Source organism: Acomys russatus, chromosome 31 (assembly GCF_903995435.1).
Source record: "Acomys russatus chromosome 31, mAcoRus1.1, whole genome shotgun sequence".
NCBI classification, from domain to species: Eukaryota; Metazoa; Chordata; class Mammalia; order Rodentia; family Muridae; genus Acomys; species Acomys russatus.
In genome coordinates this window covers 1,376,541-1,402,577 of record NC_067167.1, presented here as the reverse complement: position 1 = coordinate 1,402,577, position 26,037 = coordinate 1,376,541, and the positions used below count along the sequence as shown (strand labels likewise).

The following is a 26,037-nucleotide window of genomic DNA, read 5'->3' as shown; positions in this document are numbered from 1 at the left end:
ATTGATTTCAAGAAAGGGTTTTTGTGTACAATAGCCCTGGCTGTCCCAGAACTCTCTTTCTGTAGACCAGGCTAGCCTTGAAATCAGAGATCCAACTGGCTCCACTCCCAAGTGCTAGGATCAAAGGCGTGTGTCTCGCCTTCTGGGTGACTTTGTTTTTTGTTTTGTTTTGTTTTTCTTTTTTTCCTTTTTTTTTTTTTTTTTTTTTTTTGGTTTTTTGAGACAGGTTTTCTCTGTATAGCCCTTACTGTCCTGGACTCACTTTGTAGACCAGGCTGGCCTTGAACTCACAGCGATCCGCCTGCCTCTGCCTCCCGAGTGCTGGGATTAAAGGCGTGCGCCACCACCGCCTGCTTTGTTTTGTTTTTCAAGACAGGATTTCTCTGTTATCTTGGCTGTCCTGGACTCGGTTTGTAGAGGAGGCTGGCCTCGAACTCACAGCAATCCATCTGCCTCTGCCTCCTGAGTGCTGGGATTGAAGGCGTACGCCACTATGCCCTGCTTTTGGATGTCTTTCTATTGTTATTTTATAATCATTTTGAGACAGGGTCTTATTAAGCACTGGAACTATGACCAGACTGGCCTCTAATTCAGACAGATCTGCCTCATGACCATATGCAACTCCAATCCCTGCGGATCGGACTCCCTCTTCTGCCCACTTCCAGCACCAGGCACACATGTGGTGCACACCTACAAGAAAGCAAACAGGTGCACATAAAATAATAAACACATTTGAAATATTTTTTCAAAAAGGGAGAAGAGGCCGAGAGTGGTGGCGGACACCTGTAATCCCTGTACTCGGGAGGCAGAGGCAGGAGGATCATTGTGAGTTCGAGGCCAGCCTGGTCTACAAACCGAGTCCAGGACAGCCAGGGCTACACAGAGAAACCCTATCTCAAAACAAACATGAAGGCAGAATACTGTATAAATAAATTTTAAAAATCAAAATAGGTTGGGGAGCAGGGGCAATGCCAACAGCAGTCTTTAATCTGAGCCACAGTGTGGTCCTTACAACAGCCTTTGTCACCAGCCTCCCTGTACCAGGCTATTTCATATCGTTGCTTGTTTACAGGGGCCAAATGCTCATTTTTTCTTTTAAAGATTTTTATTTATTATGTATATAGTGCTCTGCCTACATGTACACCTGCAGGCCAGAAGAGGGCATCAGATCTCAGTACATGGTTGTGAGTCACCATGTGGGTGCTGGGAATTGAACTCAGAGCCTCTGGAAGAGCAAACAGTGCTCTTGACCGCTGAGCCACCTCTCCAGTGCCTCCTCAACCCCCCAGTTTTAATTTTTATCTTATTCATGTGTATGGATGTTTTGTCTGTTAGCACATGTGTGCACCTCCTGTGTGTAGTACACACGGGAGCCAGATGGCACCAGATTCCCTGGGACTGGAGTTTTTTTAGATGGGAGTTATCCCCCAAATAGGTGCTGGGACTAGAACCCGTGTCTGCTGCGAGAGGCTCTTGTGCTCTTAATCTCTGTAGTCTTTGGTTTTTTCTCCACCCCCCCCCCCCTTTTGAGAGACAGGGTCTAACAATGCAGCCCAGGCCGGCCTCAAACTCAAGAGATCCACCTGCTTCTGCCTTCCAGGTATGTGACGACAGGTGTGCGAGCATCCATGCTCCCTACCAGGACCCAGCATTGACAGTGTAGCCAAAGCCAGGGGCCTTGAACCAGAATGACTCATTGCATTGAACATATGCAAGTAAAGCTGTTTGGGCAAAAGGGTGTACTGTGTGACACATGGTGACACTGCTGCTTCCATGGTAAGGTGTTTTAATTTTTGTTTTCATAATCTCTTGGGGGGAGGTTGCAGATATGGATGATGAGGTGAGTAGGACCTGAGGTACATGATGGGAAATTCATAAAGACTCAATAAAAAGGCCAGGCAGTGGTGGCTGGTGGTACAAACCCTTTAATCCCAGCACTCAGAAGGCAGAGGCAGGAGGATCTCTGAGAGTTCAAGGCCAGCCTGGTCTACAAAGTGAGTGCAGGACAGCCAGAGCTACAACCCTCTCTCAAAAAAAAAAAAAAAAAAAAAAAAAAGGGGGGGGGGGCACTGTGAACACGCCTGATGGAGTTGCCCAAGGGCTGGAGGCTGAGGTCTGCCCTCTCATCACTTGCAGTACAAGTCCCTCCTCACAAATGCAAAACAGCGTTACACATGCCTGTGTTGATGTCAAAGATGGACCCACGTGCCCAGCCCTGTCTCCTGCATGCTGAGGGCTCAGAACACACCCCACTTCCCTTTAATGGGGCAGGTCCTGGCAACCCTGGTACTTGTGGGCCCCTCCCAAGCACACAAGGACGGACAGAAGGAACCAGGCTGGGGTTACAGACAGCAGACAGCACTCAGGTTCTGATCCAAACACGCTGCTTTATTCAAACCGGGTCAGACTGGCCAATGGGAACCTGAGCCCTGCGGAGGGGCCCCCAGCAAGGCCTCGCTTGCCACCTGTGTGGGGCCCAGGCCACCTGTGACTTCAGCACTGCCACCTGGGCCTGGGGCCCTGTGGCACCTGCAGCCACATGAGCCGCTCAAAGCAAGGAATGAACAAAAAAACCAAACGCACGCAGTAGTCTCCACCCGTGCCCCAGCCCGCGCCGGCAGGAGCCAGGGCCCCCGCATCCCGCACCCAAACCCTGCTTTAAATTAAAAAATAAGCCAGTATACATCGTAGAAAATTTCTCTTAAAAATCTCACAATTTGTAAATGTATATTTTTCTTTAACATAAAAGTTTACAATATACGGTAAAACAAAAGGCTCAGGAAAATAATCTCAAAAGAAAAAAAAAAAGCAAAGAAAAAAAAAAAGAAACCTGAAATTCTGAATTAAAGCTGAAGGCGTCTTTTAAACCCTGTTGTTGAACCAGTGACGTGTTTTTATTGTGCTGATGGGTCAGAGAAAAGAAATATATTTAAAACCTCAGTCCAGATGCGGCCTCCGCTGTCCCCCCTCCCCCAGGTCAAGTGGTCGTTTGTTTTGTCCCGAGTGTGTGATTGTCACGAGTTCACCAGTCCCGAATCCTGCCCTGGCACCACCCCTGGCTAGCGCCGGTAGGGATGGAAGCCCTGCACGTTGTGGTTTTGCCCACGTCCGAAGCCACTGCCACCAGCGGGGGGACCCCCCGAGCCCGGCACCGAGGGGCCTCCGTAGGAGGGAGGCTGCTGGCTGGGGTCGGAGAAGCCTTGGCCGAAGCCGCTCAGGTCCTGCCCGTAACCTGCAGGGAGAGAGGCTGCTTAGCTCAGCGTCACAACACCCTTGCCTGGCTTTTCTCAAGCAGAAGGCCAGGTGTTCAGGCTTGGGGTCTGTGGTGCCTTGGAACTGGGGAGCTCCAGGGTGCTCAGTCCAACTTCCCAAAAACCCTTTCAGCTAAGCCCAGTGTCCTGAGCAAGATGCCGCCACTCTCGTCAGGGGAGAAGCCTCGTGAAGGGCAGGTAGATGACACCACTTCCCGCCTGCCTGGCCAGTAGGCAGAACCACCTCAGCAGACTCCCCAGCCGGAGCAGTGGTGTGAGGACCTAGGCTCCACTGGCTTGGGCTTGTGGTTGGCTGGCACTTGTTGCCCAGGGCAGTGGGCAGTGGGAAGATGTCACCCACCCATACCCTGAAGCCAAGGACAAACAACTCCCCAAGGGTGAGCAGCTCAGAGCGCTATGGCAGGCATGCAGACACAGCCCGGGACACAGAATAGCAGGGCTTTGCAGTGTTCACACAGCATGTCAGGGGAGCAGGCTGTGTGAACACCATCCAAGCACTCTGTCCCCGTGTATGAAATGCCGTGGGGAGGGCTGCACACGTGAATCCGCTGTGCAGAACACTGGCTGCTTCTTCACAGGGCTCTGTGGCTTGCTTCCCAGGCCCCACGTGGCAGCTCACAGCCACCAGTAACTGCACTTGTCAGAGGCTCCAATGCCTCTTCTGGCTCTTCCATGCACGTGGTGCACAAAAACTCACCAAGGACACATGAAGTAAACTAATTTTTAGGAAGGAAGTTTCATTCTAAAATAATAAAACAAAACAGGAGCCAGGTGTGGAGGTACACACTGTCAGTCCCAGCTCCTGGGAGGCAGAGGCCGCATTTGTCTGTGAGTTCGTTACCAACAGCAAAAACAAACCTGGGGCTGGAGAAGAAAAGCACCGTCAGCTGGTCCAAGGGACCCGGGCTCAGTTCTTAGCACCCACCTGGCAGCTCACAACCGTCTAACTCTAAAATCTGACAGCCTCTCACAGATATACATGTAGGCAAAACACTGCACATAAAATAAAAATACATTGTTTATTTAAAAAAGCCCTTTGGAGGGCCGGGTGGTGGTGGCACACGCTTGTAATCCCAGCACTTGGGAAGCAGAGGCAGGAGGATCGCTGTGAGTTCGCACCCAGCCTGGTCTACACAGTGAGTCTAGGACAGCCAGGGCTACACAGAGAAAACCGGGTCTCAAAAACCATACAAACAAACAAACAACAACAAAAAAACAACAAAACAAAAGACAAACAAAAAAGCCATTTGGGAGGCTGAGGCAGAGGAACTTATTTTGCCTTACAGAGTGAGCAGAGAGTAAGAGTCTAACCAATGGGGCTGGAGAGATGGCGCAGAGGTTAAGAGCACTGGCTGTAGCTGGGCGTGGTGGTGCACGCCTTTAATCCTAGCACTCAGGAGGCAGAGGCAGACGGATCTCTGTGAGTTCAAGGCCAGCCTGGTCTACAAAGCGAGTGCAGGACAGCCAAGGCTACACAGAGAGACCCTGTCTCGAAAACCAATTAAAAAAAAAAAAAAAAAAAGCAGCACAGCAAGCACCCACATGGTGGCTTACGATCACTTATAATGTGATCTGGTGCCCTCTTCTGGCCTCCAGGTGTACATGCAGGCAAAACACTGTATACACAATAAATAAATCTAAAAAAAAAAAAAAAAGGAAGGAGGGTGCTGGAAGAGGAGGGTGGGGGGGCAACACCTATGACAGGAAAAAGTCTGTGGATGCCAGTATGTGTATGTGTGTAGGCGCGCGCGCGCACACACACACACACACAGCAAAAAGCTTTAAAAAGAAACCAAGGCCGAGGATGTGCCTCTGAGGGACACACACGCCCAGCATGTGTGAGAGTGGATTCCCACCCAGGGCAGCAGAAGCCCACTACTGTGCTCAGTACAGAGCCTGGTGAGGCGAGGGGAGGAGCCAGCCGGGGCAGGGTGGGAGCAGCCTTCTGCAGCAGCCCAGATCACCAGGACAAGGCCTGGGTGGCAGACCTGGCCACTCCCCCGACAGCTCCACAGGGCCAAGAGCAGACAGAAGCCCGCAGGCAGCCGGCACACACACCAGAGACTGCTGGCACTAGCCTCTGGCTGCACCAAAAGGGACTCCCCGGAAGACAGATGCAAAGGCAGGGACAGCACCCCAGAATCCAGTGTGGTGCCCTCTCCTGCTCCTGCTTATTCTGGGCGCAGCTGGCCACAGCCACTTACCATACTGACCATAGGGGAAGTCCGGCTGGGCTGTTGGGGGTTTGCTCATGTCGGGGGCGGCCTGAGACGGAGGTGGCGGGAAGGCCAGCGGGGCAGCCCCTGGGGTGGCAGGGGGAGGAGGGACCCCTGGAGGGGCAAACTGATCAGGGGGTGGGGGCGGAGGCCCATAGCCAAAACCTGTAAGGACAGGAGAGTCAGGTGTGAGTAGCTGCTGCCAGCGGCACGACTGAGGGTGGGTCACAGTGTCTGGCAAGGACATTCTACACCCCGAGGAAGACCGCTCAGACGGCTGCTTGGGACAGCACCCGACCAGAGCACCAGGCAGTAGTGTACTCGGCCAGCAACTCTAGGTCAAACTTGGAAGCCACCGCCAGGGCCGGGGTGCAGCTACTTACTAGATGGCTGCCTAGCTCCAGGAGGCCTCCACCCCAGGACCAGAAGAGAAAAGCCACCACTGACCACAGCAGCCAATGGCTTGGACCACCTGAGCTGGCTGTGTCTGGGAGGTCCAGGCAAGATGGCAAAGTGAGCTAGAACAAGGCCGACTGTCCTGCCTTGGTCAGGAGGCTGCAGGCCCCATCAGTATGTGCCCACCCGGACTAACAGAGGGTGTCCTGGGCCAGCTCTTTCCCACACATGAACTGCCTGGTCCCTAGACATCACTGGTCCAAGCCTCCATGCAGCACCCCAAGAATCCAAGAACCTCCCATGCACTCTCAGTCAGCCCTGGGGGGGGGGGGGGTGAGTGCAGAGCATGGTCACTGTGGGCTCAGCAGGATGGGATGGCAGGTGACATGGTGGATCTGTTCCACTGGAGTAGCACTCACTGAACTGTGGTGGGGCTCCATAGCCCTGTGGGAAGCCCTGCGGTGGTGGGAAGCCTCCAGGCGGTGTGGATACAATGTAGGAGGTGAAGGGTGGGGGCGGGGGCGGGGCTCCTCTGCCCGCAGGGGGTGGGCCATAGCCACCTGCAACATAGAGTGGGTGAAGAGGGCAGGCTTCCCGGCACAGCCCAGGTCAGCTCACACCACAGCCTTCCCCCAGCAGCGGTAACCCAGTGCCCGCAGCGTGGCAGGCCTGTGGTGTACACTTCGCCCCCCACAACACCTGACTCACCAATAGCCTGCCCTGCTGGCACCCACATTCCTAGACAGAAAACAGAAGAGAAGGTGCCAATTAGTCTGTCAAAGTGACTTTTCTTGGTGTTGCCCAAAAACCCCTGGGAATATGCCCAGGTTTCTCAAGAGGTCTAACAGGAAGGAGAGCAGGGCTAAGCAGCAGGCCCACAGCTCTCTGCTACTCAGCACAGGCCGCGTCTCTGCCCACTGCGGCCCCAGCTCTGCCAAGCCGGCCTGTGAGCCAGACAAAACTCTTTTTTTTTTTGCCCCCCAGACAAAACTCTTAAGTTGCGACTGTCAGAACAACAGGAAATACCACGAGAAGGGCTGCGCCAAGGCCCAGCACACTGACACGGTGCTCTGGCATCCAGCACTCGGACAGTGACCCAGGCCTTGCTGAAGCAGCTGGAGGCTCTGAGACGCAGGTGTCCCATCCCCATGCCCCCATCAACAGGCACTGTGCTGGCTAGGCACTGGGACGCTGCACACTTAGTAGAGCCACCATGCGAGAATTCAGGGTGGCCAAGGAGTCTGCCCTGCTCGTACAGACAGTGGAGGGTGGTGCAGTGGTGCAGGCTGCCAGCCTGGCCCTTGGAAGCTGATGCAGGAGGCCTGGAAAGGTCAAGGGTAGCCTAGCAGCACAGTGTGGCTGTCTCCAGGAGGGGAGGACTTGTCCCCGTACGTGGCTGCGGTGTTAGCACTCAGCATCAACTCAGCCTGTGACCTGAGCTCACCTCCAGCACAGAGGGAAACCAAGCCTCATGCTCTACTCAGGTCACATAGGAAAGCTCTAGAAAACAGGTAGGGCCACCTGCAGACTGGGGCCTCCTCAGCAGCCTGTGTTCACTGCTGCCAGCCAGGGGGATACTGGGCAGAGGCGGTGACACTTAGCCAAAGTGACGTCGCGTGGTCTTCACAGGACAGCTCAAGAGCCCACATGCCTGTGAGGTCCTCAAGCCTTCCTGCAACCTGGCTCATGGGGTGCTGCGAGCCTAGCACAGAGAAACAGGGAGGCAGCTACTGCCTTCAGGACGCCCTGGCAGGGACAGAGCCATGCCTGTGCCTCAATGAACCCATCCTTACCTTGTGGGCCATATCCTTGCTGCCATGTGGGCGGGGGCTGGCCCGCCCAGCCGTTGGCTGCACTGGGCGCAACACGGCTGCCCCACTGACTGGCTCCCGGCTGTCCTGGTGTTTGGTTTTTGCTGTCCCGAGGTTCAGCCCGTTTAACCTCCACCTAAACAAACCAAGTGCACTTTAGGGAGAAGCCGCGGTGGTGCCCCTGCCCTTCAGACACCCGTGGTGACTTATGACTACACTTAACACCTTACGACTTAAAGTGAGTACTTAATATAAGCTTACTTAGGCCAGTAGGTTTCTTTCTTAAAAAGATAAAAAAATAAAAAAAATAAAATAAAAGTTTGCTCTTTAATTTCTTTGTATAAAAAATGTTTCTCAGGTACAACAGATGCATCTGGAAGATGCCTTGTGAACCCCCACCACTGCAAGCAGCAGGAGGCCAAGAGCCCTCGGAGACAGCTGAGGTGGGGCACCGAGGGTACCCTGCTTAGACTGGCAGTCTCCTCCCACCCAAAGAGCCCAGCCGCCCCCCTGCATACCTGAGAAACACGGTGGCTTTGACTCAGTTATTTAGAATGTCTAGTGGGAAATAGAGACTTACCTTCCCCAGGCTAATGCTTAGTCTCAGCTAACTCAAAGGCATGTCAGGGGATGGATGTGAGCCTTACAACACAGCTAACGAAAGGTCAACAAACATGCAATAAAATGGACATCGGGATCAGTAAGCAACCTTCATACTGTGTTTGGCAACAGCCCAGCCCTGGCCCAGCAGGGACAGGGGGCAGCAGACAGGGCCCTAACAGAAGCTGGTGTGCGTGACCTACTCAGGCCGGGGTGCAAGGACAATCTCACTCTGCCGAGGGCACACTGACAGCTCAGCAGTCCCTGCCTGGGCTACCCGTGTCAGCAGGGTTAGGCCCAGAACACAGGTTCCAGTAGGGCCCTGAGAGAGGAACTAGGCACTCAGGCCTTCCCACCTCCCTGCAGAAGCACAGCCCCACTGCTGCCCGACCCCCAGCGCCCAAGGGCTGTCATGATGGTGAACCTGGTGGGAAGCAGATGCTGAAAGCCCGGGCAGTGTGAAAGCAGGAGCTCAGCTCGGAGTTAACGAGTGTCTGCAGCTCCTGGGGGCTTCATCCTGCCTATAGAGCAGTCTGTGCACCCAAGACTTGGGGGACTTGGGCTGCGGCCTCTCAGTCTGGGGTTTAGTTACCATGCAGGCTCAGCTTGGATATGTAAGAGTCCCCCAGGGGCTGCAGTGACCAGTAAAGGTCAGCAAAGGGCAGGCTGGGACTCTAGGGGAGTGGACCTGGGGATGGGACCTTGACAGTGCACACAGACAGCAGCCTCTGAGCTGCTGGCAGCTACTGTGCCCTATGGTCTGCATGCTGGCTTACACGGAGGCTGCTCCAGTCAGAAAACGGCTGCCCCATCTCACTGGGGTCTGCCTAGAACAGAGCCTGAAACCCACGGCCTGGGCCGCTGCACGGTCCCCGAGTATGAGATGCCTGTCCTTACTTGGGCCCAGCACAGGCAGCCACGGGAGTGCGGGGGCTGGGAGGTGTACCTAGTCTCAAGGCTAGGGCCCCACCCAGCCAGGGCCAGGGCCAGCATGCATGCTAAGGTGGCCAGCGTGGGCGTGAGAAGGGCTAAATGGGAACCCTGCGCATGCGGCCATGGAGAGCTGAGGCCTGGGCCTGCCCTGCCCACTCTGCAGCAACACAGTATGAAGATGGAACACCAAAGGTCACTTGACTGCACGTGGTTAAGTGCTATCAGAGCATGTGGCTGGTCCCGGAGTTCCACAGTAAGTGACCGTAGGACACCAATCCTTCAGGATGTTTCAGTGCACTCAGTTTGGAGCTGGGCCTCCGGCTGGGGAGGCTCCTGCTCTCACGTTAAGGTCACTGTTATACAAGGGGCGGGGCCACATCTGAAGGAGTGGTCATGGGAGCCAAGCCTGAGGCAACACTAGGGTCTCACTGAAGGCCCCCACCGCCCAGGGCCCCACCCTCTGCCCCGTCCTCCTTGTCCAGAGGCCGTGCCCCACGGATGTCCTGCTGGGTGCTCCCACTGTGCAGTGAACCCCTCATTGCCTAAGGCTTGGCTTGGTCTTAAGGTAAAATAAAACTACAACTACACACTTTTTTGCCCATGATGTCGTGAAAATGCATGTTGACAGCCTGGTCCACTGATTGTTCGTCCTCGAAAGTAATAAATCCAAAACCTAGCCAACGACGAAGAGTGAATCAAGGTAGCAGGGCGTGTGACACAAAACAGGATGATGAACAGTATCAGGGCGGCCTCGGGGCCGAGCTGGGTTTCAGACAAAGCCTGTGTGCAAAGGGGCTACAGCCCACTTCAGGATGGGGGCACTGGGTGACACTCAGCCTTCTCAGGGCTGCGTGTGGCCATGGGGAAGTGGGGTGACTGGAGGCAGTGGGGTGTGTGGGAAGTGGGGTGACCGGAGGCAGTGGGGTGTGTGGGAGGTGGGGTGACTGGAGGCGGTGGGATGTGTGGGAGGTGGGGTGACTGGAGGCGGTGGGGTGTGTGGGAGGTGGGGTGTGTGGGACATGGGGTGACTGGAGGCTGTGGGGTATGGAGTGTGGGGTGTGGGGTGTCGGGTGTGCTCTGGCTTTTCTGAAACACAGCTTCTCCCCCAGGGTTTGCAATTTGTTTCGCAGCTAGTGCTGACAGCAGCCCCCGCTGTTCTAGGCGGTACCAAGTGCAGTTCTATCGTGCCTCGCCAGGCTTACCCAACACTGTTGGCTAAGCCCACGGAGTCCTATGGCTAACAGTCCTACTCCTCTATGCACATATGCTATAGTAAATACAGGTAATACACAAAGATACAGGCCACAACGGGTTCCAGCAGGTCAAATTCTGCTGTCAGCAGCAACAGCAAGAGGCATGGTGTCATTAAAAAAAAGAAAAAAGAAAAAAAGAAAAAGAAAAAAAGAAAAAAAAAGAAAAAGAAAAAGAAAAAAGAAAAAAAGGGGAAAAAAATTTCAAAGGAAAAAAAATTTAGCATTTCCCAAACACAAGAAAGTGGCAGTATAAACGAAGTTTGGTTGGTCTGGGACAAGCGCGGCCACCCAACTAGGGGCAGGAGGGACTGGGCTTCTTTGACCTCTACCGAGGCCACACTGGATGCTAATGTCTCCTACAGCGCTCAGGCCCAGAGACCTCAGGGGAGCAAAGGGTGAAGGAGGGCTCAAGACAGAAGCACCCAGAAGGGTTCCAAGAGATCTTTACAACAGAGACAGAGGATGTGACAATGGTCCCCTGTACACTGTGACGGGGAAGCTGGGAAGGAGTGGCCTGGGGACAGGACCACGAGCTGATGAGTCGGGGTATTGGGGCTCAACCAGGGAAGTAACCCTAAGAGGACATGACAAGAGAGAGATGGGGGCAGAAGAAAGGGACCAGGGGTGAGGTGGGGGGACCAGGCGGGGCTCGGGTCCCTGCTGTCCTATGCAGATGGTGGCAGGGCAGGAGAGAAGCTAGATGGAAGGGCAAAGGTCATGTCTAGAGGAGCTGAGGCTGAAGAGACGAGACCATGGACAGAGGACAGAGGATAGTAAGGGAGACTGCAGACAGGGTGCTCAGGGACCAAGATGGCCTGCTTTCTCAAGTCAGCAGACACAGAGCAGGAGGGAGAAGGGATGCTGAGACCCACCAAGACCCTCGAGGAGTCAGCAAAGCCAAGAAGACAGGAGGTGCTGGAGGGGACCTTGCTGACCCCACCCCTGCTATCTGCCACCCACTGGGACACTTCCAAGCCCCCGGGGGATACAGGCCCACACGCCAGCCCCAAAGTCCTTGACCCAGCTCCAGCAAGGGTCAGCAACACTAGCTGGGTCTAGCCAGGCCAGGTGGCAGGAGGGCGGCGGTGGCGGCAGCTGTGCCAGCCGTGGGCAGGAGGACCTAGGAGCTGCCCTCAGAGTCCTGCACACCGAGGCTTCGCAAAGTCAGAGGCGGCATTTGGAACACAACATAGTAATGAAGACATGTGAAAAGTTGACATTCTTTCAAACGGCGGGAGTGTCTGAAGCCACCGGGCTGGCTGGGTCCAGGCACAGTGCAAGAGGCCGTGGGTCGTGGGGGAGGAGCCGGGGCAGGCTGTCTACAACGCTGTGTCAGAGGCAGCAGCGGGATAAACACACTGAAACTTCGTTTACACCCCACGGGAGCAAAGCCGCTCCGTCCTCTGACTGCGGGCGGGCCTGTACCTGTGTGACTTAACTTAGCACCTGGAGAGAGATCTAGAGAGACATCGTTAATCACAGACAATCACAGAGAGAGGAGACAGCTTACTTAACGGTACCGTATTCTATGACACTACGTACGTCATTAAGCATGTATGTCTACCGTAAATTAAGACTAAGACTTAACAGCTAAACCACACGAGTGAGCAGTGCGTCCTAGACGAGTGGAGGAGGCTCAAATGGCAAACTATGCTCCTGAGTGGTGGCGCCCACGGGCACCAGAGCGGCACCTTCACTGACGGGACATGTGGATGAAGGCTGTGTGGGCTCAAGGACATACAGTGTGAGGGTAGTGAGGGCCGTGTAAGATGAGGGTTCTGAAGTGTGAAGCACTCTGGCCCAAAACAGATGCTGAACCAAAAATATGGGTGACAAACAAAAAGAGGAGGTCTGGAGAGCACAGATGTCACGCGCTGCCCGACCAGCATGGAAGGAGAGCAGGCTGCTGGGGGATGCAGGTGGCCACACAGCGGCCCGCGGCCTGCGGCAGCTGGAATAGAAAGGAGGGAACCTGTGCTTTGGAAGACCTTTAAAAACAAGAGGCTGTGTTGATGATCATGTATAGTGGCCAAAATGTCCAGCGGGGAGGTGAGAGCAGTGTGTGACGTGACTGGTAAGCACAGAGACTGTGTCTGGGCACGTGGCCCAATGGCATTCATTGGCTGTGCAGCGTCCGACCTGGCCTGTCTAGGGTGAGATAGTTTGCCATCTGAGGGGAGGACATGGGTCAGGGTGAACAGGTTCAACCCTTACCTCGAGGCCGCTGCTTCTCTGCATCATAGATCATGACCACCTCGGTGACCTGTGGACAAAGGGTCAATGAGGAGGGTTTGTGCCACAGACCCACTCAGCCCGTTCCAGGAGCTCCCAGGGCACCAGCCAATGAGAGGCTTGCTAAGGCAGACCAACAGCAGTTCTGCCTCTATGTCCCAGGAGGGATGAGGTCTGGGAGGCGCCGGCACTCTTCCTCTGGCCCATGCTCCACCCTGCCTGATGGACACACACCGCCCTACAGTCTCCAGGATGCCGCCATGTCTCATCACACCCCAGCTCGATGCCTAGCAATTCAGGCCCGTGCTGTCTTGTTTGCCCCATCCAGCTGCTCAAACCCTACAGTGAGCAAAGGGCCACACCCAGGAGTTCCAGCCTCTGGGAGATGGCGAGTGGGACAGCCCAAACAGCTCAGTGCCAGGAGGCCAGCTGCTGCCACAGGGCTCAGGTCTAACAAGGGCCAGCTGCCTCCCCAGTAGCCAGGCGACACGGATGGGAGCAGCAGGTGCAAGGGCTCGGCGGGGGATTTGGTCAGGGACGGCACAAAGCTCACCACTCCGAACTTCTTGAAGTACTCCCTGAGCTCCGTCTCGCCGCAGTTGTGAGGAATGCCCCCCACAAAGATCTTGTTGGATTTGCTGCTGTCGCTCCTGGGTCCTTTCTGCTGCCAAGGAGGAGGGGGTCAGTGACTTCTGAGGGACCATGCCCCAGGCTGGCTGCCACGCGACCCTCTCTGTGGCACTCTAATTCTCTCCCAGACAGTCTCGTCATGTAGCCCAGGCTGGCCTTCAACTCACAGCAGTCCTGCTGCCTTGGGACAGCAGATGCAAACCACCTGCTCTGCCCCTTGTGTGGCTTTTCCTTGTTGTTTTGTCTTTGGAGGCGAGGTCTCTCCACCTAAAACTCGATATCTAGGCCAAGGCTGACCTTAAACTCAAGTGCTAGGATTAAAGGTGTGCGCCTCCTGTTCCCACCCACCACCCCAACTTACAGAGCTTCCTAGTCAGCTAAAGCAAGACACACCCTGAAACTGCACCACTCACTACTCTGGGGACACTAGGAGCCGGGTGCCACACTGTGCTGTGGCCCCCAAGATCGAAAGGTCTGTGAGCAGGACAGGTAAAGTGTGGCCTACGGCCGACCACTCAGGGTCACTGCACAGCTCCCCTGAGAGCCTGCCTCAAACAAGGAGCCTTCAGGATTTGAGCCCTCAGACACACATCTTAGGAGGAGAACCAACCTCAAGCTGTCTTTTGATCACATACACGATGACATCCATGTCACAGACACCAAACGAGTAAATGGAATAATAATAAAAAGAACAGTAACAACCAGCAGCAGCAGCAGCCTCAGTGTTGGGAGCAGGAGGGGCTGGGAGCTGCAGGCCCGCCAGGGCCGCCCTGTGGTGTGAGCACAGCCTTCTGCACTGACTTTTATTCCTCAGTGGCTGGGACAAACCTGAGCCCCCCACATCCTACACGTGCAGAACCACCTCCGTGCCCAGTGCAGACAGACATTTTGGCAAGCTCAGGAAAGCCACACAGGCAGTCTCAGGAATGCCAACCGGCAGCGAGAACCTGGGGACACAGCAGACCTGGAAAGGCTTGGGCAGCACAGCAGCCAAGGAGGCCCTAAGCCTTGCCTCACCTGCCCCGCGGCTGCTCTAAGGCTCTGCCCCCTGTGAGGGCTGCACGATGCCCATGGTCCTAACGACTCTGGGTTGAGACTGCACTTCTGAGCGGGCTGAGGTTGCACAGGCCTGTGAGCTCAGCATTCAGAGACTGAGGCAGGAAGATCCTGGGTTCCAGGCCAGCGTGGCTTACACAGTAAGCCTGGACTGCAGGGGAGCACAGCACTGTGCTGTGACAGTGGGCTTACCAGACCGGCCCACTCTGAGAGGTCACAGAGAGTGACCTCTAGGGCCGAACCCCAGAAGCGAAAGCCAGCCGGTGCCATGGTGTTTATAGCAAGGGCACCCCTGCTGAGGGCTGTGTCAACAGCTCTAAGGCAGCATGCACAGTGCTGTGCTAGGCTGTAAAGCTTTTCTGGAAAATGGCTTTCCTAAAAGAAAAAGGGGTAAGGCTATCAACCACAAGCTCCCTGGGGCTGTCAGAGGAACGTGTGAATAGGAGAGGGCTGGAGAGACAGCTCAGCAGCTAAGAACACTGGATGCTCTTCCAGAGGACCCGGGTTTGATTCTGAGCATCCACATGGTGACTCACGACTGTCACAACTCCAGCTGGAGGAGGACATCAGGTCCTCAAGCAGTGCACAGACAAACATGCAAAGAAAATGCTCACACATTTAAAAAACACAAATAAGCCAGGCAATGCTGGCACACACCTGTAATCCCAGCACTTGGGAGGCAGAGGCAGATGGATCGCTGTGAGTTCGAGGTCAGCCTGGTCTACAAAGCAAGTCTAGGACAGCCAAGGCTACACAGAGAAACCCTGTCTTGGAAAACAAAAACAAAAACAAATAAATTTGGAAAGTAATTGGGGAATCACAGCTAACACCTGAAGTTCCAGCACTTGAGAGGCTGAGACCATCTCATCAACTAAATGAGCTGCTTGCAGGGGCCTAGGGCCACTCAGAGTGTGCAGGCACAGACGACTCCTCACGCAGCCACCTCTGCCCATGTAGAAACAAAGGCACAGCTGGCTGCTGGGCAGAGAATGCTGAGGTGCAGAGCGGAGTGAGGATCACATCTGGCCCCACTCACCATGAGCACAGCTAGACAGGGCTTGGCTCCGGGTGCTCTGCTAACAGGGCTCCAAGTCGAACAGTAAGAATCTGCACCCAGCCCAAGCTGAAGGCGCCCGGCTTCCCACAGCTCCAGCATCCGCTAGAGTCCCAGTCCCTTTGCACCAGTGGGCAGGTGGGATAGTGGTAGGCACCCTCTGGCATGACAGAAGCACCAGCCTAGCCCAGCCTTACCCAGCCTTCCTTGGGCCGTGTTCGCTCTGGCTGCATCCCCCGAGGTGTGCATGGCTTCGGGTCAATCTGTGGGAAATGTCAAGGCAGAGCTGTGAGCAAGAAGCTGTGGCCCCTGTCGCAACACCAATCACACCCTAGAGCTTGTTGCCTCAAGGCTCCACCCTCTAACACACCCCATCTTCAGTAGTTTGAACCCTACAGCCAACTAATTCAGACCTGTGGGCAGAGATCAGGAGGAGCCTGAAGGCACTTACATTCCGGCCATCCAGGGTGTGTGGTCTGCTGGCCAGCACTGTCCCCACACAATTGGGGTCTTTAAACTTGACAAATCCGAAGCCACGAGACTGGTTGGTGGTCTTGTCTTTCATGATGACACAATCCACAACCTCACCATACTGGGAAAAGTAGCTGCGCAGAGTCTCTGCTCGGACACAGGAACAAAAGCACACACGACCCTAGCTTAGGCATAGCCTTGGCACGCGCGCACACACACACACACACACACACACACACACACACACACACAAACACACACACACAAATCATGCCTTTGCAGTACCCAAGCCACTTGGCAGCTAACTGCTGGGAAGAGGGCACAGGGTCCGAGGGGATGGTCACAGAGAGCTCACATGGCCAGCCACCCTGCCTCATGCTGGAAGGTTAGACTACCACAGGGAACAGGAGAGCAAGCCTGGAGAAGCACAGCACCACCACTCAGGCATGCTGACTTCAGAGCGAGCTCTGCAAGGACACAGGGCTAGGCCCACAGGCTCCAAAGCCAAGCGTATCCATGGCTGGGACACCACAGCTCCTACCTTGAGTGGTGCTCCAGTCCAGGCCGCCCACGAAGAGCTTCCTGCAAGGAGAAGAGGCACAAGGTCAGCTGACCCCTTTCAGGGCGTTGCACCCACACCAGGTCCACAGAGTTTCCATATTATGGCAGAAAAGAGATAAGAGACCTTGCTGCCACCGTGCCTGCCACCCTGCCTCTGCAGGACTCACCATCCAGCGGGAAGCTGCGCCCAAGCCCAAGGGCCTCAGCCAAGTAGATCAGGACCACAGCCAGGACATGGCCCCATGAAAGTGCTGGACAACAGTGGGGGACAAAGCCTGGGCAGTCACCCACTGTGCCTAGGGCCCAGATCTGTACAGCACAGTCTCTAAGACCAGCAGCAGGCAGAGTAAAGAGGAGCAGCTGTATCAAATGTCCCGTGGGCCTCAGCAGTGGCACTGACTGTGTCACCTGAAGCACCAGGGCCTCAGCAGTCATTCAATCCCTCCCCAGCTCTGAGGCATGAGACAGAGAGAGGCTGCCCCATAGCTGCCAACCCTAGGCAGGGAGTATACTTGGGGCAAGTCCCTAAGCAAGAAGGGTCCCCAAAGCCAGCACCACCATCTAGCTCCAGACATAAGGAACCTGCCCACCTTGCAGGAAACCCGTGCCCCAACCCCTGCCATGCTGTCTGCCACCCATGAGCCAGGCTAGAAACCAGAAGACCCTGTGCAAGTCGGCACATCACTGCCAGGACCCCGGATGCGAGCCAGGAGCTTCAAGCCAGGAGCGCCCTCAGGTGGCCCAAGCCATGGACAAGCTGGGTGATCACACAAGTCCCTCTCTTCCTGCTTGTGGAAGAGGTGCCCTGCCTGATCTGCTGGACAGGGCTAAGGGTAAGGCTGCCAGTCCACTGGACTCCTAGAGCCAAATCTGTGCAAAGGATCCAGCCGAGGGCAGGTGGCCTGGGGCCCCGGCCTCATTAAAATAAAGCCACAGCCTGGGGAAGGCAGGGTGATGCCCATTGAAACCAAAACACAGCAAGCTTAGCTCTGTGACAACACCAGCTGCTGGCAGCAGGAGGCCACAGGGCACAGGAAGAGGAACCGGTCAGATGGGTCCAGGCTCTCGGCCAGGTGCAGTCAGACATAAGCACTGGGAGAGAGCCAGGTGTGGCAGCGCAGGGACGGAAACCCAGCACTAAGGAGCTGCAAGGAGGATGAGGCGCTGAGGCCACACAAGCCTTTTTACAAAGAAAACACAAAGAAAAGGAAAGCCAGTTAGGTCACCAGCATAGCTGGCATGCAGATGGCACCTAGGAGTGGGGGACAAGGTGCCCTCTCTCTTTCTGGCTTCAGGAAGCAGAGCACACCCACAGTGTGCAGTGCCACGAGGGACCACGTGTTGGTGCAGCTATCGTTTTGGACCATGTCTGAAGCGTCATGCCACTGTGCAGCTCCCAGGGAGCTCCCTGAGGCTGCTCACCCTGGCTCTGAGGACCGCCTGTTGACAGGGCCTTACGTCTGGCTCAGAAGAGTGCAGCAGGCGAGACAGGCCCATGCTCACAAAGGCTCTGGAAGGCTCTAGTATGCAGAGTCTACTTCCTTTGTGGCTGAGCTCTAAGCCTGGGGTAGGGGCAAGTATCCAATCAAGTCAGGAGAAATGAAAGCCAGAGCCTTGGGAGGGCCTGCTGGCCAGACGCAGCCCCCAGCCTGCTTCTAAGACCCAGGCCTAGAGAAGGGACAGGCTGTGGGTAACAACAGGGATCAAGACGGCTCCAGAGGGAGCTGGTGGACTCCTCACTTTATAGGCACCCCTCCACGGTTGGGCAGCCTGTACCCTACATCCTGCAGCCATCACTTCCCTCTAGGCCTCAGAGGCAGGCTTCCTGCAGTGCACGGTGATGCACAGCTCAGGGCCGATCCCAGCCGCTGCGGGATGAGCCTGGTAGTCCTGCTGCCTATGCCTAGAATGGCTCTACAAGGACACAGGGTGCAGAAGCCCAAGAGCCCCACAGACACGGGGACATGAGGGTGTGACTCAAGAGGCCGAATCTCTACTAACTCCACTGCTGGCCCTAGGTGCACATGCCCCTGTCACATGGCCCCTCCAATTCCTACCATGGTGGTACAAACAGTAGTGTCACAGACACACATGCTCTGCCATGGTCTCCTGTCCCGTGTGCCTGCTCTTCCCTTCCCCAAGGCCACTCGTGCCTGTGACCCTGAGACTCACTGTCTCTAGAGAGGGATAGATCCTCCAGAGCCCTTGGGGAGCCAGCTCAAACCCACACGCAGGCCCACAGCAGGCACCCACAGCACAGTATCTGCAGCCCTGGACTGCGGCCAGGGAGCAAAGGCCCTGGCCAAAGGCAGCCCGGCCACGCTTACAAATGAAGTGACAGCTGAGCACTCCCAAACGCTGCTCACGCCAGGCTCTTCTGGACCCTAGCTCAGCACCATACACACCAGCACACCCCCCACAACAGAAAACCACCCCAAGAAGCACCACCAGTGCCGAGGAGACATTTATCTTGACTAAGTACTCCAAGATAGCTGCAAGCCCCCCCCATCACGCCCCCCCCCCCGTTCCTGCCTCCTCCGTGCCCTCCAACAAGCTGTCTCAGAGGGAGCAGCTGCAGCTGCTGCAGCACAACTCTGTGGCTGAGGGCTGCGGTCCTCCGAGGCTCAGAGCCAGGCACACGGTTCCTAGGGCAGGGACACTGAGCAGTGGGCCTCCAGGTGGGACACAACATGAGGAATGGACTTGGCCCCTCCCTCACAGGCCTGTCACTGCTCTTCACCTTTTGCCAGTGGCATGGCAAGAAAGCACTCTCCGCAATCTGAGATGCACAGCATCCACACGATACACACTGTGCGCTTGCCCCTCACCCAGGCCAGCAGAGAGCCCAGGCCTCCCTGTAAGTCCTTGCCTCTAGGATGCCTGCTGTACTGACTTGCCTTTCGGTCTCCAGGTGAGACTGACAGCGGTCAGCATACCAGCTGTCAGATGAACTGTCCCCACCACCCTGCCCCACAAGTCTGTCTGTCACTGCGGGAGCCGGAGGGCAGAGTGGCCTGGGCCACCCAAGTCTCTGCTCAACATGGGCCTGAGCCCTCCTACCTGACACCAGGCCACCGTGACAGCTCCAGCAAGCAGGGCCACACATGAACCTCCACCCTGGCTGACCTAACAGCAGAACACAGAAAACCACACTCAGGCGCAGACCTAACTCCTGCCAGTTGTCCCCTGACCTCTCCATGGCGCATGAGCACTTGAACACACATACACAATTTTAAAAGAAACACAGGCTGGGCATGGTGGTGCGAACCTTTAATCCCAGCACTTGGGAGGCAGATGCAGGTCGATCTCTGTGAGTTCGAGGCCAGCCTGGTTTACAGAGTGAGTCCCAGGGCAGCCAAGGCTACACAGAGAAACTCCATCTTGAAAAACGAACAAGCAAACAACATATACATATACACACTAAGATAAACAGGCCCAGGCGTGGTGGTGCACACCTTCAACCTCAGAACTCAGGAGACAAGAGGGGGAGTTCTCCTGGTCTACATAACAAGTTTGACCATCCAGGGCTCTGTCTTAGGGGAGAAAAAAAAAAACCTAGCACAAGACTGAGGTGACGCAAGGATGGCTTCTCTGCTGCCTTCCACTGCTCACATCAATGACAGTCACATCACAGGCTCTGGCCAGCAGTGGGTTTGAGAAGGGGTGCCTCCTGCCATGACCTGGGCCCCAGGCAATGCACGCACCAGGAGTGTGGAGGTCCCACCAGATGAGCCACAGCTGGCCACCTGCCTTGGCTAAGCAGCTCACTGAACACAAGGCTACACAGGAAACTGAAGAGACTGGCATCATGCATCTAAGACAGGCCCAGGAGCAAGGAGCTCTAACCAGGACCTTAGACGGCCCACTGGCAGGGCACAGCTGCCAGCTTTCTCAGTAACCAACTGCTGTACTTGGAGACTCTATGACTGGCAGCCTTAGGGTTTAGTCCCAGTACTAAAAACAAAAAGAATTTGCCTGGCAGTAGTGGCGCACACCTTTAATCCCAGCACTCGGGAGGCAGAGGCAGGTGGATCACTGTGAGTTGGAGGCCAGCCTGGTCTACAGAGCGAGCATAGGACAGCCAAGGTTACAGAGAAACCCTGTCTGGAAAAAAAAAAAAAAAAAAAAAGAGTAAATAGATAAGTAATAAATTAAATTAAAACTCCTTTGTATATAAAAGCCGGGTGTGATATGGCACCCCTTTAATCCACACACAGGGAGAGGTAGGTGGAACTCTGTAGATTCAAGGGTGGTCTGGTCTACATGGAACACTCCAGAACAACAGAGAAACCCGCCTCAAAACCCAAACCAAAATAAACCACAAACTTTGCCCTTTGGGTAGCTTCCTGGGGACTCACAGCGCAGAGTCCCAGTCTAGGCACATGTTCCCAGTACCCAGTGGGTCTGTGAGGCTGTGGGGGCACAGCGGGGGCTGCCACCTCACTAGATGTCCTGGAGGTCCACGATGTCACAGATGGACCTGCCGCCCCAGGCCCACAGTGGCCCTCCAGACCCCATGCCTTCAAGCAGGGCATGCTGCAGACCCACCACCTGCACAGGCACCAGCAACGTCCTCAAGGTCATGGTTGAGGTCCAAGTTAGCAGCCTCCTTCCTTAGAGCAAAGTGCTCTGATCTTGGGGCAGACCCACAGACAGTGAACCCCGTGCTCACCTCATGAGCAAACACGCTGCCCACCAGAGCCAGGTCCTCTGTGCCGGGCACACCCAACACTGAGGACACTATTAGGCAGCTCACCCATTACTCCCAGGAAGTGTGCCAGTCAGCCACCAGACCCTTCCTTCAGAGGCAGAGAAACCTGCCTAGGAACCAAGACGCAGGGGGGAGACTGAGGAACTGGGGCACCCCAGAATACATGAGCACTTCACCGTCCTCAGCTCAGGTGGTACAAGTTGTGGGTAGGAAAATGAACCCCCAACTTGCCTGGCCATGTGCAACAGCCTGTCAAGTACCTGCGCCTGCAGGGGGAGCCTCAGGATGCCGCTCAGAGCCCCCCAGACCAGAAAATTTACAAAGCAGCAGGGCCTTCTGGGAGAACCATTGCCTCACTCGGGGTCCCAGGGGACCTCAGGCTCCTGGACTAGGTCCCTCTCGATTTCCAAGTTCGTCTGGACCCCCCAAGCACTGGTTTGTATCACAGAGACCAAAGTCCCCACCTGGGGCCCCAGTCCTCAGCTCCTTTGTGATCTCCCCAATTCTCGCACACGGTTCCACATCTCTAAATGCCTCCCTCTGGTGATCCCCACAATCCTCCAGTCTTGTTTCTGGGTTTCCTAGCATTCTGTGCAGAGCCCCCGTATTTTGAGCTATTGCTCGGGTTTCCCTGACCCCAGGTTCCTGTGTGAGAGTCTCCATACCACCAGGCTACTATTTAAGGCCCCCCAGGCCTCAAGCTCCTCTCATACTCCCCCAGCACAGAGCTCTTGTTCTGGGTGCCCTGGCCTGAGGTACACTTTTAGGGATGGGGTGGGGGTGTCTTCCTGGCTTCTGGGTTCCTCTTTCAGGTTTCTCTGCCCCCTTAACTACTGTTTATTGTCACCTCTTGTGGTTTCCCTAACCCACTGAAGAATCCCTTTAGGGTCCTGGGCTACCCTTAGGGGTCTTTATAGCCTTAGGCCCCCTAAGCCATCCCTAGGCTTCGCTTTGGGGTCTCCCTACACTTTAGCCTGTTCTTTGGAGTCCCCTAGTCCCCCAAGCTATCATTTGGGGTCCTTCTCTACCCACTTGAACCTCACGCTCATGGCGCTGTCTTCTGGTGTCTCCATGACCCCTGAGCTCGCATTTGGAGTCTTCCTAGCCTCTCATTTATTCTATGAACAAATAACAACAAAAATAATTTACAAAAAACAAAAACAAAAAAGAGCTCTTTGACTCCTTACTTTCTGGGCCTCCCTGACTTGGGGGTCTCCATTTTGGTGTCCCCTAGTTTGGCCAACTATCTTTTGGGTTGTCCCTGACCCCTGAGTTCCCATTTGGTGTCCTCCCAGCCCCCTACATGAGCCCTTCAGCTCTCCCTAGCTCCTCAGTTATCCTTTGTAGTCCCAAGCATCCACCAGGCTCTTCTCAGGGCTGTGACTCCTGTCGGAGGTCCGCTAGCCTCCTTTACTCGCCTGTAGATCGCCCCAGCTCCTGAGCTTCCCTTTCTGGGGTTCCTTTATTTCCTGAACTGCAATTATGGCTTATGGTCTCTCATAGAGCCAAGGCTCTCTTCTGCGGTTCCCTCAGCCCTCTGAACTATCCTTTGGTATCTCCCTGTCCCCATAGCTCAACTTAGGGGGTCCCCTACACCCTAACCCACCCTTTGGGAGGGTCTCTCAGTACCCTAAATTATGCTTTAGGGTCCCTGACTTCCCTCATCCATTTAACCCCTGCTATCTTTTGAGGTCCCCTTGAGCCCTAGCTCCCAGGTAAGGTCCCCAAGCACCCTGAGCTATCTTTAAGGTATCCCTAACTCCTAATCTATTCTTTGGTGGCCCCCCAGCCCCCCTGAATTTTATGAGAGGATCTCTTTGATACTCAGGCTCCACTTAGAGGGTCCCTCTAACACCTGATCCATCCTTCGGCGTCTCTCAGTCTCCTCAAGTACCACTTGATGGTCTCCCTAGGCCTGGAACCCCTCGACCTCCAGCATTATCATCTGGAGACCCCTTGGCCCCCAGCTCTACTTAGCAAGCCTCCAACACCCCTGACTGTTCTCTGTAGCCCTCTTCATCCCGGCAGTACTATGTGTATAACCCCAGCACCCTAGATACACTTTTGAATACCCCTCACATCCCTGAGCTATCCCACACAGTCTCTCTGAGCTGTAATCTAACTTTGGGGATCCTCAGCACCCACAACCTAATTTATGGGGGGGGGTGTTTAATCACTGACCTTTTATGTATTCTTTAGGGTCTCTCAACATCCTTAGTCTATTTTATGAGGTCTCCATGATCTGTGATCTATCTTTTAGGATCCCTCACTCCCCAAAGTTGTCCTATGGGGTCTCTTTGATCTAGAATATATTTTTAGGAGATCCCTCAGTTTCACCAGTCTAGTATTTGGGGTTCCTAAGAGCCCTGGTCCATCCTTGGAGAGTCCCTGCCACCTAGGGTCTCCTGTGGGGGGGTCTCTCAGCACCCGTAATTATCTTATAGTGCCTTTCTGACTCCAGGGATCCACTTGGGGGTCGTCAACACCCTGATCACTCATTTCAGGGTCCCTCAGTCCGGTGAGTTATCCTGTGGAAACCCCTGACCCGTGAACTATCATTTAGGGCTTCTCTGACCTGTGAGGTATTACCTGGAGTCCTTTCAGTCACCCATGGGCTGTCTTTGGGGCGACCCCCCGGAACCCCGGCTCTTCTCTGAAGTCGCGGCCAGGCCGGCCCGGCACCCCGGCCTCCCCCGGCTCCCGGCCTGGTCCTACCCCATGGCCTCACCCGATCTCGTCGGCGCCCGCGCTGTTCATGGCGCCCTGTCCCGGCCCGCTGCGCCCCGCTCCTCCGGAAGGTCACCGCTCGTCCCTCCCCGCGGCCGCGGCCCGGATCTGCGCAACGGCGGCGGCGCTGAACCTCCTCCCTCCGCGCCAACGGTCGCTGCGCGTCCCCGCGCCGCCGCGCCGCCGCCCTGCGCACGCCCGGGCGCGCTCCCGCACGGGGCCTCCGGGGGCGGGGCTAGGGGCGCGCCGCGCGTGCGTGCCTGCTTACGAGCAGGGACGCAGGGCTCTGCGCCGGCGCGGCAGGGTCAACCGAGCCACACGCTTCCGCCCGGTCGAGTCTAAGCCTTCTGGGAAGTGTAGTCCTCCGCATTATCTGGCCCTCGGAAGGCGCGCGGAGGGAGGCAGCCACGTGCGTGCGTGCGTGTGCTTGAGGTACCCGGCTCGGCGGAGCGTGCATGGCGCGCGCAGGCGCAGATGCGGGTTCCCCGTTCCCCACACGGCGAAACTCGGCCTTGCGTGGGAGCCTGCTAGGGATAAAGTCCATGGCCGCCTCTCAGAGACCGGTGTATAATGCAGGCTTCACGTTCATAACCCCGAACTGGGTCACCTCTCGGTTTTCTCTTTTCCCAGAAACGATACAGAGGGTCACAGAGGCTGACTCACCTGTCCAAGGTCATTCAGTTAAGGTCCGATTGGGGTCAAAGTAAAAAATTAACCAAGTTCACTGCCTGTGAAAAAAACATCACTGTCCCCCCAGTACCACTACCACGGACAGCCAAACTCTTAGTACCGTCCATTGTCTGCTGGCTGTATTCTCATTAGGACAATCGGCCTCTCTCTCTCTCTCTCTCTCTCTCTCTCTCTCTCTCTCTCTCTCTCTCTCTCTCTCTCTCTCTCTCTCTCTCTCTCTCTCATTGCAAGTTCCCTGTCTCAAAAAGGAATATAAAGACAACAGCAGCAGCATCAACATAATCTATAAGTAAACAAATAAAACGAAGTAATGGCTCCGTCTGTAGAGCATCTGTCCACGCTGAGCAAGGCCTGGGTTCCATCGACAGCACCACTTAAACCAGGAGTGCAGTGCAAACCTGTCACCTCAGCTCTCAGGAGGTCGGAGAGGAAGACCAGGAATTCAAGGTCATCCGGGTTGCCTACATAGTGAGCTTGAAACCACCCTAAGCTATGTGAGTCCTTGTCAAACAAAAACAACAACAAAACAAAAGCAAGAAATGCCTCGCAGCTGGGCAGTGGTGGCTCAGGGCTTTCTTTGATCCCAGCATTTGAGAGGCAGAAACAGGTGGATCTCTGCGTCTGAGGCCAGCCTGTTCTACACAGTGAGTTCCAGGACAGCCAAGGCTACACAGAGAAATCCTGTCTTAAAAACCAAAACATGGGCTGGAGAGATGGCTCAGAGGCTAAGGGCAATGCCTGCTCTTCCTAAGATCCTGAGTTCAATTCCCAGCAACCACATGGTGGCTCACAACCATCCACAAAGAGATCTGGTGTCCTCTGCTGGCCTGCAGTTGTATATGCAGGCAAAACATTGTATATATAATAAATAAATCTTTAAAACAAAAACAATACAAAACATACAGCTGGGCATGGTGGCACAGGCCTTTAACCCCAGCACTCAGGAGGCAGAGGCAGGCAGATCACTGTGAGTTCGAGGCCAGCCTGGTCTACAAAGTGAGTCCAGGATGGCCAAGGCTACACAGAGAAACCCTGTCTTAAAAAAAAAAAACAAAAAAACAGAGCAAAGCAAAGGCTATTCGCTAGTCAAGCCAAAGCTTGTTTGGAGACAAAAACCTCCCTATGTGGCCCTAGTTGGCCCAGAATTCAGAGATTCCTCTGCCTTTGCCTCTGGAGTGCTTTCCCCTTTTATGTTTTAGTTAGACCACTCAGAGTAGCGGAGCCTAGAGGCTGAGGTGGAGCTAGAGTTCACGGGGGAATGCTCCCCTGGCAGGCACAAAGTCCAGGGATCCATTCCGAGGGAGCGCTGCAGAAAACAGGCATGACAGTGCACACTGGCGATCCTGGTCCTGGAGGGGCGGAGGTGACAGGATCTGGAGTTCAAGGTCACCCCTGGCTGTGTGGGAGTTTGAGGCTACTCTGGG

At 55.3% G+C, this 26,037-nt stretch overlaps 1 protein-coding gene across 2 annotated transcripts; it reads right to left on the bottom strand.

Moving 5' to 3' along the window:
• Positions 1-2,373: 2,373 nt before the first annotated feature.
• Positions 2,374-24,089, bottom strand: Dazap1 (DAZ associated protein 1). Of its 2 annotated transcripts, none has more exons than XM_051172877.1 (12): positions 23,925-24,089; positions 16,466-16,506; positions 15,905-16,071; positions 15,651-15,716; positions 13,267-13,377; positions 12,696-12,744; positions 9,819-9,901; positions 7,678-7,831; positions 6,593-6,622; positions 6,304-6,444; positions 5,477-5,653; positions 2,374-3,232 (listed from the first exon to the last, which is right to left on the bottom strand). In XM_051172877.1, exons 1-12 carry the CDS (start codon positions 23,951-23,953, stop codon positions 3,060-3,062), a joined length of 1,221 nt encoding a protein of 406 aa, XP_051028834.1. In that variant the 5' UTR covers positions 23,954-24,089; the 3' UTR covers positions 2,374-3,059. The 2 variants fall into 2 exon arrangements, with proteins under 2 accessions (XP_051028834.1, XP_051028835.1); XM_051172878.1 differs by having other exon boundaries at positions 13,267-13,374.
• Positions 24,090-26,037: the final 1,948 nt, after the last annotated feature.